The sequence below is a fragment of the Strix uralensis genome, chromosome 2 (assembly GCF_047716275.1).
Source record: "Strix uralensis isolate ZFMK-TIS-50842 chromosome 2, bStrUra1, whole genome shotgun sequence".
NCBI classification, from domain to species: Eukaryota; Metazoa; Chordata; class Aves; order Strigiformes; family Strigidae; genus Strix; species Strix uralensis.
Window position 1 is genome coordinate 51,537,826 of NC_133973.1, and position 16,400 is coordinate 51,554,225.

Sequence of the window (16,400 nt, forward strand, 5' to 3'; positions counted from 1 at the left end):
AGACATTTTTGCCCTGAAAGGAAGAAACTCCCACAATGTGTGCAGTGAGACTACAGGAATGGTGGGCAACAAGGTGCTTCGGACCTGTTTTCTCTGTGCTCCTGTGGCACTGTCAGGCTTGTGGACAGATACAAGTCAGCTTCTCAGGTGGGGTTAGCCAGGGCCTGGCAGCGACCTGGACTGGCAGAGGAGTCCTGGTGTGGTTCTTGCCCCTTCTGCAACTCCGAGCCAAGCTAACATATGGGGAGGTGCTCTGGAGGAGACATGTCAGGAATAAGATCAGCTGTTGAGCAATGCCAGTGTTCTAGTGCAAAATCTGCATTTTTATTAAAGACATATTTTGGAAGGCCCATTCAAAAATACATTGTGCTCAGTAAAAATTAACCATTTCCATGCTGATAATTAAGGTTACCACAGGATTTTTTTTTTTTTTTAGAATATTTACAGCAACAATAGAAATTGTACAGAAGTTAAGAATGGAATACATGCCCAAAAAAAATTTGGTAAGGTGTACCAACAACATAATACAAAGGGTTGTATACAAACACTTTACAAATGGTTTATTAACTTGCATGAAGTCATCCTTAAATATTCAACACATTTTAAAATCAATTTGTATTCCAGGATTAAAAAGATTAACACCACATCACATCCCTTCCACAACAGAAAGCATGGTAGATTTAAAAGTTTGTGCGCTTTAGATTTCTAGTAGCTGTTAAAAAACATCGGGGAATCTTATCCATAAATTTAGAAATTTTGGAAGCCACCTCCCCAGCCTGTTATTTTTGGAATAGTCTGTACTGGCAGATTGTGAAAAGATCACATATTTCTAAACCTCATTCTTCCTTCCTTCTCCCAAATGACACAAATTCAGAATTCAGCATTTCACAGTGGAGATCTAAGCAGTCCTGGACGTCCTTAGCAGATTAACCAGATTTTAAAATGCCTGCATAGAATTTCCAATGAAATTACAGTTTCAGGGAAGATTTTAGCTTATTGTTCCATATAAACCAAACATATATATATATATGTTACTCCTTTCAATTAGACATATCCTTCAGTAGTATGAGTCTAAGATGTGCACTAGCAAAACCAAAAGTAAGAAGAAAAGGAAAGTTGAGACAGTTACCTACACTTAAAGTTTTGCCTTGTTACTAAATAGTTAAAAGCTCTGCCATTGGATTTATATGTCAAGAGTTTACACCAAGAGGTTCATATCCTACAGGAAACTTGAATAGCGGCTTCCATCTTGTGCTATGAACATGCTTTAACGTTGCTAATGGAAAGCTCTACAACAGCAGTTACTTCACAACGCACTTCTACGCCTGTACAATTACGATGCCACCTTGCATTTCTCAGAATGGATCCAGAGAAACAATGCCCTGTGAAAACAGAGACCTGGTGGAACGAAAAGCCTGGTAGGCAGCGTGTTTTGGTGGGGGCACAATGAGGTAAGGTATCTCACCCAGATGAAATGGAAAATTAAAATGAAGAAAATCCTGAGCAAGTCTAAGGATAGCTGTTCGAATAAAACAGCAAATAGGGTGGAGTAGTAGATAAGGCCTCTAACTCCCTGATAATCTGCACTAGAGAAACAACAAAGAACAAGGCAACTGCAATATTTGAGAACCACAGGGGGAAGGGCAAGGGAAGACTGCAAAGCAGTGCAAAGGATGGCATTGGGATTCTAGAGGGAGAGCTCAGATGGCTTGGAGGTTTCAGAAGTCTATCAGATGAAGGCCCATCAAGATTTTATTACTTGGTTGCTAACAGTACCTAGAGGAAGAATCTTTTTAGATGTCTTTTCAAAATTTGGAGTCACTAATAAGCTCAAAACAAACCAACCAAACCTTGACCACATTCTGCAAGAGAGAGGAGGTAGATTGACTTGCAGAGAAGACAAGAGATGTGTAGAGTCACTCTTAGCCTAAGTCACAAATTCCATGTTCAGACTCTTGGGCTGTGCATGTCTTAAGAGTCACTTTTGCCTGGCTGCATATTTTGAGTTATGTTCTGAAAAAGCCTGAGAAGCAATCTGATTTGGTGGAATGAAAGCATCCAAATGTAGCAGGGCTGGTCCTCTCACACTTCTCATGTCTCTTCCACTTAGTTTGGCAAAAGCCAACTTTTGCACCAAAAAACTGGCTGTACACAAGGTATCAAATAAGCATCCAAGCAGAACTTGGAGCAAGTAAAATTCAGACCTAACCATCAGATTTACCTACACTGTCTCATGCAGTAACTGTTAAGACAGTCCACTGAGAGAACAGATGACCTACCACAGCTTTTCTCTTCCAGTTGAAAAAGGATCTTCTATAGAATTTGCTTTAACTTTCATGAAATTTGCTTGATTGCAAAATGAGAAATTGTCAGATTCAGTACATCTGAACCAAGTGATGTGCACAAGCCTTCACTTGCCTGATGAGCTTGAGCATTGATGAACTGTTGCTGTCTGACCCTTTGAAAAAAGAGCCAACATCTAGAAGTTCCAAGCTGTGTTATCTTAAAAGGGTTTACTCAAATCGCTCTCTTTTTAACAAAGGCCAGAAGTTAAATGGCTTTTCTCCTCATTCACTACAAACCCAGTGAATTAATGGTTAATATCATGACACCATTAGAAAGAGCTGTGTAGGGAAAGGCACCTGTTCTTAAATAGTGTCCTGATTTGAAGGTCATTTAAAACTGGTTAAATAGGGCACATCACCTTTCCAATCATCTTCTGTGACACTCCTGTTTCAAATGGTGGGCCCTCTTACATGAACGACAGCCCAGATGCATGGTTTCTGATATAACCCCATTAGTAGATGTATTATGTATGCTATCTGGAATGGAAAAAATAAACATTCATTGCCACCCCACAATTTGCAGTATATTATATATGGCTATCCTTTTCATACTCTGTGTGACTGGGATTCAAATATTCTCCCAGCTCCACTCTGACAGTGTTCAACACATACAGAATTAATTACATGCAGATATTTTTGAAGCATGTCTCACTACCAAATCATTATAGGACAACAAAAAACTGAAACATGAATAAAAACCCCAAACAATTCTAGAGTTTGGCTCCCCTCAAAAGCAGCTGGGTTTTGCCTTAGCTAACACAACAGTGCTTTCAGAGCTATATAACCTGTGTTCCCATTCTTACAAGGGAGGTCTACAGCACTGAATTGTTAAGACTACATAGCTTTTTCTGGGTGAACACAGGAGTCTACTCAGCTAATAGCTACAGCAGCTTCTGAAGAAAAAAGAAAAGGTTGGTATGTAGCTTTTTACACTAGTAAGATTCATCTGTTAAGAGACCTAACTGCAATGACAAGGAATGGCTAAAAGCCTATCACAGGACACTGCTTCTTGAAGAATCACTCCAGCTTTGTTCCCAGAAACAAGTTGGTGTAGCAGAAAGGCGACAAGCCTAAGGACAACCTGAGGGTGTCTCGTACATTTGGAGTGTTGAAGCCTGCTTTAATATTGATCTAAAAGAGCGAGTATCTGTAAATACAGTGGCGTCAGGACCCACACGTTTAGGCAGGCCTGACTTGGTATCAGAAATCAAAGCTTGGTATCAGTCCCAAGCCCTGTGGGATGGGGAATGGTTTAGGAAGAAGGGACTGAATCTGGGATTGCTGACTTCCTGCCAAGAACTCTGCCCAGTGCTCCGTGCTGGCGACCTCTCAGAGGAGCAACGAATCTTGGACTGCGATAAATGGAGCAAAAAGCATTAAATAGGGACTGTTCTCTGTGGTCGGGTGTCTGTTCAAAAAAATATGTTGTTCTAGGTTAATACATTTACATGGCAGTTTAAAAGGACAGCTAAACACATATACAATTTCAGTTAAGATGAGCTTAAGGTGCTTCTTTCTCAGTTAAAAAGAGCTCAAGAGCTATAGTAAAAACATATAGACAAGTTTAGGCAGCTTGAGTTCTGCAACATGATTATAATTAATTTCTGAAACTTAGTTTCTTTTCTATTCACATCATTAATGATGCCATAAGGCAAAACAGATTGCTGAAGAATAAAATGCAGTTTAACTAAGATACTGTATACTAAGTAAATCTACAGAACATGTAGCACAAGACCCACAGACCAGTGAAGCTCACACTTACAAAATAGTTTGCTCTGTAAATCTCTTCCCCTTTATTGAGCCAGCAAATCTCAGTCACTATAATAAGACTCCTTTGGAAGCCTCGGCAAAATTACATTAGCAATATTCTACATATTGGGAAGTTAGGCAAGGTTAAAAATACACAATTTATCCCAGCACCAGCTGGCCAAGCTGCTGGAATTTCTTTCCAACAGAAGGAAGAAAATACTACATACATTCAACACAATTTAGTATTCAACTGAAATCTACTACAGCTTGTTGAATTTGGGAAGAAAATGCAGTATGTAGAAACAACTTTCTGTAAATACGGGCCACCAAATACTTGAACATTCCTTGGGTCACCCTTGAAGCTTTGCTAACTACTTTAAACAGCTATATGTACAGTCAGAGATTACCCTGATTTAACTTAAAGGGTACTGAGAAAAAAAATACTTTGAAACATTTTTCCTTGCTAGAAATCAGAACAGCCACATACAGCCCAGAATCATCATTCCCAGCATGAAGCTCTTACCAGCAGGCTAAAAGTCTTGCAGAGGCAAAAGGATACATATCCATGAAGTACAGAAGAGCCTAGTCTGAACGCTCCCTTGGAGACATTCAAACTGTACTGCTTAGAGCCCCACTCTTGGACATTGCTTTTGTGAGGGATTTCAGTGGCATCAGCCCATTCCAAAGCAGGATTAACAGGCCTAACCTAGCTGTGACCAACTGGTGAATCCAGAAGGGATTGCTAAAATATGCTGCTAAACTCTAATAGTGATGACTAGGAAATATCACAACGTCTTTCCTGGATGCCTGCTGAATTTACCAAAAACTGAATACCCTTTCATGTCTACTCTATTTATATATGCTATATATATGATATATCAACACAGTATATATCATATATATCTAGACATCATATATATCTATAGAAAATCACATGCACATTTCTTGCAGGTAATTGACAAAGAAAGAATTCTTATTTTGTAATTTTTAGCCCTGGACAAACCTGATGTAACATCCTTCTATATTGTACCTTCTGACAAAGATTTTTAGAGTAGTGGTGCCAAATTTGCCATTGTTAGAACTTTGGTATGACTCGAGAGGCACTGAACAACATGTCCAGTTTGCATTGTTATCCAAGTAGGAAGTTTAGCTCTTTACTGCCTGTCCGCTTCTGTTAACTACATCTATGGCTAAATCATCGAATTTACATTCCGGTTAATCTCTTTTCGGAAAAGACAACGTGTTTGCAAGTACAGGTGTGTTATGAGGACAGCATCTAGAAAACGAAGTATGCTGCAGAATAATGAGGGAGTTGAAATAAGGTGTTTAAAAAGGAAAGATTGTATTGTTCTGACACTACAGGCCTGACTCTCCTCTTATTGCACAAAGTTTAGACTGGCATAACTCTTGACTCCTACTGGCTCACCTTTGATTTAGTTTACCGGTAGCAACAGAGGAATCAGGTTGTGTATTTGCTACACTCAACATTCACCAACGTAAAGGCAGTTTTAACAATGTTGTACAGGAGACTGGAACCCAAGATCTAGTATTTTGCTGAGACTGGTAACTGAACTGTGTACAGGAATATTCGGATAGCAAGACCTAAGGAGAAATTAAGCTGCATGGCAACCTTCTCCCTCAATATTCAAATATCAGATTTGTAGCTTTAAATACATCCTGAAATATAAGAAAAAGTGCAAGAGTAGTTTAAATTTAAATACAGTGTTTATCTTATTAGTTAATAGATTGCTAAACAAGATGTAAAATACACATATGCATAAAAGCTTATACCATGATCTGCAGTGCCATGCTATGCCTAAGTGTCAAAGTTTGGCATTTCACTTGCAATTCATGCTATGTTTCTTTGGTTTTCACCCCTGCTATTAAGTGGAAGAGCACCTGCTTTAGCTTGTAGTCATGGGGCACTTTATCTCTTTAGAGAAAACAAAAATTTGGTACTGGGGCTCTGTGCTCTTGATGCAGATGCAGAAATCCCATTAATATTACTAGGAAAGCTAAGGACACAGGGGAGAACATACCACATTTAGATTACTGTACAGTTCTGCAGTCTCTTACATTTAGCCAATACTTCCAACAAAGTAGCCCATAATAAAGTTTGGAATTGAATGTTGTCTTTTGTTTGTTACCAATAATGCCTATAATACCGGGCTCTCATAGCTGAGCAAGATTCATACTGTTACAGTCACGTTTATATCCACATTCAACTTCCTTTTATTAGAAGTATAATACTGCACTTTATATCACAAATGTATAAAAATATGGCAGATAGTGTCATAACAATACTTTTCTTTTAAATGAGTATATTTAAAAAACAGACAGTTATTTTCCATTTATATATATATTTATATATAGAATAAAATACTCCTGATGCAATATATAAATGTTACTGTTAGTTTTTTATAGAAACTACTGTAGCTGTTGCACTGCTTCACAATGTTCCAAACAGCTCAAAATAACTTTACATTATAACATAAAAGATATGATTATAACAGTACGATATTAGGTCATCATAAATAAATATTACAAATCCTATCAAATATGGAAGTTTAAAAAACAAATTTAAGACATACAATTTAACTTTAAACCCTTAACAGGGATACACTTCTATCACATAAACCCTACTGTTTTAACTAGGCAGCAAAAAATGTAGTAAGGGCATAGGTCTAGACATGAATGTTTTCACCCTTATAAGTGCCAATACATACCAGAAGTCTCCCAGCTTTCAGACAGAGATGTGCACTAAGCTGGAATGTAAATGAGAGAAAATGGCAATGCATTTTTCTCCCTGACCGGCACACTCTGCCTGGCATCCAGCGACATTTCTGATGACCGGTAATTCCTAATTCAACTTGTCTTACTGTATAATCCCTGACTCTCACTGTGGTGCCAAATGGCATAGCTCCACATGTACATATTGCACACCTTTATAAAGCTGAAAATGCAGTCTTACCATCACCAGAACCACCACCACTCCCCTACACTGACCTCCACCTGAACTGGCCTATTTTCTGGAGTGCAATTACAAGGCTGTCTCTTTTAAATCATTCAGATTTGGCATTCGCGATCGGTTTGTTCGGTTATACGTGTGCCCGTTCTGTCCGCTCTTGGAAGGCAGCTGGTCGGAGTAGGGAGGCCCATCGCTCGCGCTCCTGTTTACCGGGGAGACGTGCCAGGTAGGTTCCAGCTGGCTTGGTATCTGCAGCGTCGGCCTGCTTTTCGGCTGAGGCTCTTGCCGCACGTTGCTGCTGCCACTGCTGGAGCTTTGACTCATGGGGTGAATCCGCACTTCAGAGAAAGAAGCTTTGGCTGGCTGACTTGGTAAGGGCTGGAAGCGAGGCTCGGCAGGGACAGGATGATTTGAAGAGGAGAGGTGTAAGAGCTTTCGAAGAGATTTTAATGGCTGGCTCTGAAAGATACACAGAAAAAACACCTGACCTTCTGCTCTCCATCATATCAGACCTCCTATAACAAAACTGTTGTATCCTAAACTGAACATCTTGAACTTCACTGTTAATTTGTATTCATATGCAATATTTCATTCCAAGCTACGACTACACACCTGAGAAAATGTCTTCTCATTATGATTCAATCTATTAGCTATCTGAAAAGGTGGAACCTTTTCTAGATCAGAAAAAAAAATTGTTCCCATCATTTATTTTAACTTTGTTTCCTATGAAAACAGAGGAATAGACAATTGCATTAGCTGTCCATCTGTCACTACTCCTGCTATTAACTTTAGAACTTCAGCCACATTTTATGGGGCACAGATATCAGAAATACAAAATTCCTAAAATTTTGTGAACATCAATTAGGGGTTAGAGAGAGTCTTGAGTAATCACCTGCACTGAAATAAGGGCTGGCAGAACTCAGCAGTTAGATATTTTGTTTGCTGGCAGCTGGGTGATAAGCTGCTCTAGTCCCTCACAGCTTCCTTAACTGGTGAGCAGGCTGAAGGAAAATGGAGACATGGGGTTACTGAAATGGGTAGCAAGAGCCTGGGGAAGTCTGAATACACAAAGTGGCATGAAAACAGCCTCATTAAAATCCACAGCTCACAGAGCAACTTGCTTCTTCAAACACTGCAGCTGCAATGAACCCTCTTCAGTTTTCAATGTTGTAACAGCAACAGAGCACGGCACTGAAGCTCCCTCCTAAATCCTGCCCCCCAAGCTGGTTTTAGAACTGGAGAAAATAAAGGTGCATTAGTGCAGTGCTATGCTCCAATAATGTAGTCTGCTTACACCGCAGTCTGTGCCAGCTGAGGCACAGCCGCACTGTAACGTGATCATGATGCTCTGGTGACCCCACCAAGTATCAAACTATGTCAAGTAGCAGCATGCCCTCAGGATTCACCATTCCTTGCAGAGCTAACTGGAAGGCTTTTCTACAGCACTGCATAGCTACCGTAGACATGCCCTGAAGTGTTGCTTGCCTCTAATGCAAGAACATAACCAGTATTTCGAAAGGCTCAAAGACTGACACAGGGACATTTAGTCTCTCTTCTTTTCCTTGTCATTCATGTCTAGATTTTCAAAGCATTATGCAGGACTGTGGGCATAGAGTTTTTTTACCTCCAATGAGTGGGGAATGGGAAGGTTGGGAAATAATGTCAAATGCAATTTTTCTATTCACCAGAGAAAGAGCTGTCAAGATACCTCAGTGATGTTAAAATACAGGGAACTGATAATGCCACTTACATGAGGCTGGATTTCTGTCATCTTCTCAGGATGCCAATCCTTCTGCCTGCTGCTCTGGTGATTAGAAGAATGAATGGCTTTCTGTAATGCCAAGAGATCTTGACCATCACTGCTAGGCATCTGCAACAAAATATTAGATACCGGTCTCCTAATATATTCTTAAGAACACCTGTAAATCATTTTCCCCAGTTAATTACAGAACACAAGTGAAGCCCATTACTGCAGCAGAATTACAATGACCTTTCAACATTTTTCCCCGTAGTAAGAGCAAGTGGCTGTGGATATCATGCAGATTTGCTACACCCTTAGCCCTTAAAGCATTCGCATGCTGTTAGTGTTATTTGCTGTAAGAGAGAGCAGTTAAACAAGGCTTCAAAAAATAAAATAAAATAAAAAATTGTTGAGCCTCATCTTCATTTAAAAAGCATTCCATACTGCAGTTAAGACCATGGATCAGTTCCATAAATTTGCTCCTGAGTGAATCAGACCAAAGTCTCTCTAAATGGATGTCTGGCTGATTTTGTCATCACAAACCCAAGAGCTTTTCCTTTCTCCATCTTTCTCCTCCACAAATATCCCAAACGAACGCAAAAATTAAGAACAGCCCCTCCCCCCCGCTGAAAATCTAACAAAATTTATGGCAGAAGGATAATTTAAAATTTATATAGAGTTTAAGTTTAATTAAAATTTATGTAGAGTTTTATCTCATTTAAAGAGTTCTAAACATAAAAAGGACACTTAAAAGGTAACCTATGCTTAATAGAAGCTGTCTTTTATCATGAATGATCAGGACAAACAAAAATACAGCAGATGCATGAGCTAAAATTTAGTTTTCAGATAACCTGTTGTTAATATTTGATTAATTAAGTTTAATATATAAAGGAGCAGTTTGCATAAAAAGATGTATTTCCAATATAGCTATAAGACAGACCACGTTATTTTTTTTCCTGATTGAAACAGAATGAGACAGTTTAATTTTAAACATACATGATTTCACAACTATTTTCATCCTTTAGTTTTAGTCCCAGGGCTCATTCTTTCTGAAACTGCGTATGTTACATTTCCAGTACATTAAATACAAAAAAAATATTTTTTGGCACAACCTATTTCAACAGAACTGCAAATTTTACTTAAATTTATCGAACTGGCCCAAGATACTTAACTGGCATGAAGAGAAAGTGATCCCATGAAAATAAAACACATGCTGCTGTAGTCAGTAAAACAAGTTTACTGGAGCATTTTACAGTGTTACTGTACTTAAAAATTAATACCATGGGTAGAGTGACTACAGGAAGCTTTTTCAAAGAAGAACTATGCTTTAAATTATTCTTTGAATTAAAAAGAGGAAAGAGGGATTTCTTGATGCTTGGATTCTCCCCGTTGGTTGAGTCTGTCTGCAATATAAGATACAAAAACTAAATGCATAGCATTTCAATTCAGGAGATCTGTCCTTAGTGTATTAATTCTTTTTCTTTTCCTTTTTTTAAAAAAAATTCCAACAATATATGGTATCAATCCTACAATTTGCTTTGGGAAAATACAATAGTGATTGAATGACAAAAGCATATAGAACAAATCCAAGGAACTCAATGCATATAAAGCATGTAAAAAGAGATCAGTACACCTATTCTTATATCCATGTTCATTAGGAATGCAGAGTGTGTTTCAAAGCCTTTTGGAAACAACTGGTAGGTCTTGTTGACTTTACTGAGCTTTGGATCAAATCCTATAGTTTGGCAACAATTTGTCACTTATGATAATGACCTAAAGCAGTATGACATTTCTTATTTTTATATAAATAAAATATCAAAGATACACTAACAATAACAGCAATTGGTTTCAGAATGAGCAGTTGATAGCTACCTCTAGATGAAATAAAAGTATTCTATTTTTAAACTGTAAAAGGAGCTAGGGCTCCAAGATGAATCATTTCAGTTCTGACAAAAATATGCCGTCAAGAACCTCATGTATAACTGCAAGGGCACTGGCTGTTTTATTCTGATTTCATAACACAACTGAAGAGCGTACCAGTGGATGCACAAACAACAAACAGAACTATCAAGTATTAAAATTATGAACCGGACTATTTCTCCCCTACTCAGGTACAAACAAGCATAGGACACCTATGCTGTGTCTAGCATTATTCTGCCTACCGAAAGAAAACTTTATAATAAAATATAATGATTACATGACTACAGAGAATGATGGGTGCACTACCAAAAGTGAGGGTTTTCAAACAGCTGTCTCAATTTCTAGAGTCCATCCAAATCAATGAAAGAAAGAGTCACTAATTAGCATAGCTTGTTTAGGAACTTTATGGTCAGAAGAATTTCCTGTTTCAAGTTCAGTAAATTAAAAAGGAATCAAAGCATCACTAGGAGAAATGCTCACCTGCAACTGCTTTTTCCAAAGCAGATAATTTCTTCAGACCCTTCGCTTACAATATGTGCCAAAATCTGCAAAACTCAGGCTCCTCTGAAGATAGTGCCTATTGACACTGTGCACAACTCTCATGGATATCAAATTGTTTGGTGGCAGATAACAGAAAGAACTGTGACTCTAGTGATCCTCACAACCTTTTGCTATGTTACTAAAAGACTCCAAACAAGATGAAAATGAGGATAGGAACAGCTCTGCAAAAACAGTATTGCCAAGAATTCCCGTAGCAGACAGTAACAATTACTGTCCCATGAGGAACTGCACCTGGAGAACTCTAGGGAGACTGATTAATGGGAATAACTCTGCAGGAGGAAGTATCAGGAATTGGGATCACTTCTGGGCTATTAGAGACTTTGAGAATGACATTATTAAGGAGATGTCTTCAATACAATTTCAGGTATCTTTTATGACTCTTATGACGATCATCAGCAAAATGAGACTTGCCAAAGGATATCAGAAGTAAATAGTAGCTAGCTATGATGTGCTTCTCAGCATTGTGACAGTTCTCAGGTCTAGTTTGTTATTTGCTGCAGAAAGTCAGCATACATAAGTGGAATTTCATACTTCTAGAACTCTAAAAGAATTATAAGCATCAGAAAAAAATTGGGTAGTCACAAGGTATCTGCTAGATTTTTAATATGAATTCATAGAAAACATTATTCATATAGTTGGAGCTAATATTACAGTGCTGTTCACAGCTTTTGCTACTGAAGTCAAACTTGGTGCTGAACTGAAGGCAATAATTTTTGTTTGTGCTGGAAGATCCTAATGAACAACCCAATGTTCGTTAGGTAGATGTGCTCAGCTAACAGACAAAGAACAGTGTTTGAACCAGACACTTGTACACATACCGGCAGGTACAGTCTACCTCTAGATACTGTCCTGTTAAACAGCTGTAAGTAGAAATGAAAATAAGTTTTTCAGTCTCTGCTTGGGTCCAAATATTAAGTTGATGTCATCAAGTTTCCAGCTGAGGATGCAAGATTTTGATCACTATCTTATTTCACTAATTTATTCATATTCCTGTGAGATACTAGCTCTAACTAGCCACACCTCTCTCTCTCTCTCTCCCCCCCTCCCCTCTACCCCTCTTTGTAAGAATGAGAAGAAACAGGAGTAAGGCTTATATATAAATCTGTCCTGTCTTGTAATCAATGATGTTTTTGGTAGCTATAGATCAAGGTACTTGCAATTTACATGTTCTGGAAAGTGCCAGATCTTGAGATGCAACAGAGTCCAGTCTATATTTCCTTCACACGGTTTAATCTAGAAGTAGTTGATATACCATTGATCAGCTGTGCTTTTAAAGTGTTCCTTGCCACCACGTGTGAGTGGCTGGAATCAGAGCAGACTAGAACAGTGCAAATTTAACACCTTTTTTTTTTTTTTGAAAATGCATCACTGGAACCAATGGCCTTAGGTGTGCTATCCTTTCATGGACATTTTGCTATCAAATAATTCCAGAGTTATAATCTAGACTTTTTGGTCAGTTGTGTAATGCAAATGATTGGTTTTGAACTGCGTACAGGTATCAGGATGAACAAGTTCAGAAGGAGAGGTAGATGCCACTGCTCTAAAACCTGCCCAGCAGGAAGGCAAGGTGCATTTTTGAGTGCTAGTTAACACACACATGCACATGTTCCATACAGTTCAAAGAAACTAAAAAAAAGCTTGATAGTCACTCCTCCCCCTCAATTTTCAACAGATCATCCCTCCATCAACAACCAGAGTCACGCCACCTCACTGTGTGACAGTACATATTTTGATTTAGTTACCCCCCTTCACCAGGAGTGAGCATGATTTACTCCATTCTGAGAACCTTCAAAACTATAACCGCAGTTACACTTACAGAAACGTTGCAACTTTATGTAAATGAAATTTAAAGTATTTTACTGTTTCCAGAACTGTTATTTGAGAATGAGACAAGATGATGTTTAGGTTACTTCCGTTCTCAGGGAGATTTTCATTATAAAACTGTGAAATGTTAACATACTGCTGCTCTCTGATAAAAGAAAGTTCTTTCTCCCTCCCAAAAAACTACATGAAAATGTAAAAACATATAAAAGATACCAAAGGCTTGCACTGAATAACAAAAGCCACGATCCTCTCCCCCAGCAAAACATAAAACATTAAGAATAGTTAAGACACATCATCCTTATTCCAGCCACGGGGTACAGCAAGAAGGCTGTTATCAAGACTCTGCCATGAAAAAAACCAGAAAGAATTCTCATTTATAACAGTTTGATCTCCTCGTAATGGGTGTCTGAAATTATTCAAGTTCCAAAGACACACAATAATGCTTTTGCTATTCTTGGAACGGTATCGCCATATCCTGCAAAAGAATTTGCCGCAACATCAGCTTAAAACTTGCATCGAAACTGGCTCTCAGTGGGTCTGAATGAAAACAAAGAGGCACAGGACTAATAGATGAAGAAATATTTGAAAAGGATGATAAATAAACCCTGAACAGGAAAGGAATTTGACTTTCATATTGTCAAGACAGAAAATAAAAGAACAAATAGATACACGCAGGCATGATCACAAATACAAAGGTACTGTACTAATCTAGCACATTAACATGGCATAATTCAAACCTGATAAACACATTTTCTGTTAGAAATACTGTATACTTACAGTTTGAGATTTCTTCTTTTTCTTTTTTATTGCCCTGAAAAAACCTTGCTTTTCTTTCTCCTTGAGCTGTTCTGAGTGACTGTTAAGGTTTTCAGGACTTTTCCTAAACATGAAATAAGGCATTGTAAGAGAGATTTTAAGGCATTGTAAGACAGATTTTATTTTGATATTATGTAAATTCTGTGTAATGAGATCTGATGCCAAAGAATGCAAATTATTGATTAAAGCAAAAAGATTCTTAATGTTTTAGCATTCATTGGTTCAAGGGTTACTTAGAAATACCGGATAAATAGTCTTATTAAGTGGGATAGGAGGAACACAGGGTAAACTGATTAGTTCAAACCAGTAAATAGTTATTTAGGGACTAGGAAAGCATGCATGTCTTTTTTTTTTTTTTAAAGCCAGAATTTAATATTCAAACCAAAATATCACACACAAGGTCTTTTAGAAAAATGAAAATCATATCTGAGAGAACATACAAATGGTGATGAGGTATAAAAGCACCATGAGGTCCAGTTTATCCATTGCTTGCTGGAGAGCCAGGAGTTTCAAAGTTCGCCAGAGAGAACCAATTTCAATCGAACTTCCTGACCTTTGCTGACATGGATCCAAATTTATCATCAGGGAAGCTGGGGATCTACGGTTGTCCATTTCAACTTAAAAACTTCAGTTAGTTTGTTATGCGTGGGTGAGACAGTGCTGGCAAAAGAAGATGACCCGAAAGTGGAACAGGTGACTTGCCTGAATACCGAATATCCACCTTTTAACTTGTCTACACAGCTGACTTAACTACAGCTGATAAATAACATGTTACTTTAAGTATACACATGTATGTAAAGTACTGATACGGTGTAGAAAGATGGTTTACGTAGGACATTGGTGATACATAACTGAATGCAGTTCTAGTGCCCTTTAAAATAATTTGAAAATTGGAAACGGTGCAGGAAAATGTCACAGAAATAAATTCAGATAGAAAGAATGGTCTACGTTAAAGGAGTCAGAGATTTCAATCTCTTTAGTATGTTAAAAACCACAGCCAAACCAGCCCCAATATTTAGTTTCCTTGATTGCGGCGCACAAGTACTTATCCAGGAAGGAATTATAGACTACTAGAAAGATCTTTAAAGTAAAGGGCAAAGACATAATAAGAACAGGTAGGTGGACAATGAAGCCAGAGAAGTCATATTAGAAATAAGGCACTGATTTTAACAATAAGAATCATTAACCACCAGAACAAACTCCTTAGTGAAGAAGTGGATTTCTCATCTTTGACATTTCAAATCAGAACCTCAATACTCTTCTGGGAGACACACATTAGTCAGGAATGCTACCAGACCTGGATTCCAGAGAACAGACAACACTTAATGGCAACTAACATACAGAAAATCATACTGGGTGATTTCAGTCCTTTTTCACTCTTCAGCTGTATGAAAACAAAAATGAAATTATTCCATTGTCTTGATGGAAAACCTAAAGGAAAGCCACCATTCTAAGAGCTCTGAACGACAAACAGGAGCAGCTTTTCTTGGAGTAACTGTAATGTAGCAACACTTAGCTGTCTACTATAGTTATCACTGGCTTCTAATTCTGGCTTTAAATGCTATGCTATCAGCTGGTGATTCAGCTGCTACTACATGCCAAGCTGACATTTTTTTCCAAGCAAATGTGAAACACATAATTGGGATAGGAATCACTGGGGTCATCCTCCTTATCGATAAGAGTATCTTTACTCTGACAGGTGGTTTGATCAGCTTCTCAATTTCATCACAAAACCACCTCGAGCTCAAAATGCTACCTGGTTCCAAATATAAATGCATGCTGTGTGTAAACACTGTAATAAAGTGCAATTGTTGAGTAAGAGAATGGGCGTAGAGGAAAGATTCACAGGCAGAGAGTATGGTGGAAATTTTCCTAATTTAGATTTTCTGGAACTTACATCTAGATCCAGGAACACAACAACATAGAATTAACGTGAGAATTACAACGCTACAGGAAAAATCTCTAGTTTAATATAATTATTAGATTTATAACACACCTTTTAAATATACCAGATTGCTAAAGATTCTTGTTTCTGTCATGTCCCTGTATTTGATACCACTACGTAACAGCAGTAAGGCAGTCTTGCATTTAATCACTTAAAGCACCAAGGAGAAAGCCCAGGAGTAAAGACTACTGACAGCTTTACAGATTTGGTGAACTCCTGAGACTGACTTAACACAGACAAAACACCTACTGTTTACATGATTTTTACTTTATTTGTTAGAAAAGTTGGAGGAAAGCATGCACCCCAAGTGTCCTGCTTGTACTCTGAAATTCATGTGAACAGGGCTGAGAATCTTCTGAGCCTTTCCCTAAAGCAGCTACTGGGCATCCACATCTGCAAACATACCCCAAAGCACAGCCTCAGTGCAAATTACCAACCCAGCAACTATGTTGTCTGCTGAGGAACCAGCGTCAGATCATAAGGAAGTCCCCATGTGGTTACTCTACATTGTCCTTTCAAATATTTCAATGT

The 16,400-nt window shown here is 38.2% G+C and overlaps 1 protein-coding gene across 2 annotated transcripts in view; it reads right to left on the bottom strand.

The window, feature by feature from the left end:
* Window positions 1-302: 302 nt before the first annotated feature.
* CDKL5 (cyclin dependent kinase like 5) overlaps window positions 303-16,400 on the bottom strand; it is a 142,101-nt gene continuing 126,003 nt past the window's right edge. Inside the window, exons 15-18 of one of the 2 annotated variants that reach the window (XM_074858695.1) lie at window positions 13,886-13,988; window positions 10,084-10,206; window positions 8,813-8,932; window positions 303-7,521 (exon numbers count right to left, since the gene is read on the bottom strand). In XM_074858695.1, the coding sequence (XP_074714796.1) occupies window positions 7,135-7,521; window positions 8,813-8,932; window positions 10,084-10,206; window positions 13,886-13,988 (733 nt within the window). In that variant the 3' untranslated portion in view covers window positions 303-7,134. The remainder of the gene's footprint in view (window positions 7,522-8,812; window positions 8,933-10,083; window positions 10,207-13,885; window positions 13,989-16,400) is intronic. The other variant, XM_074858696.1, reaches the window with a different exon arrangement.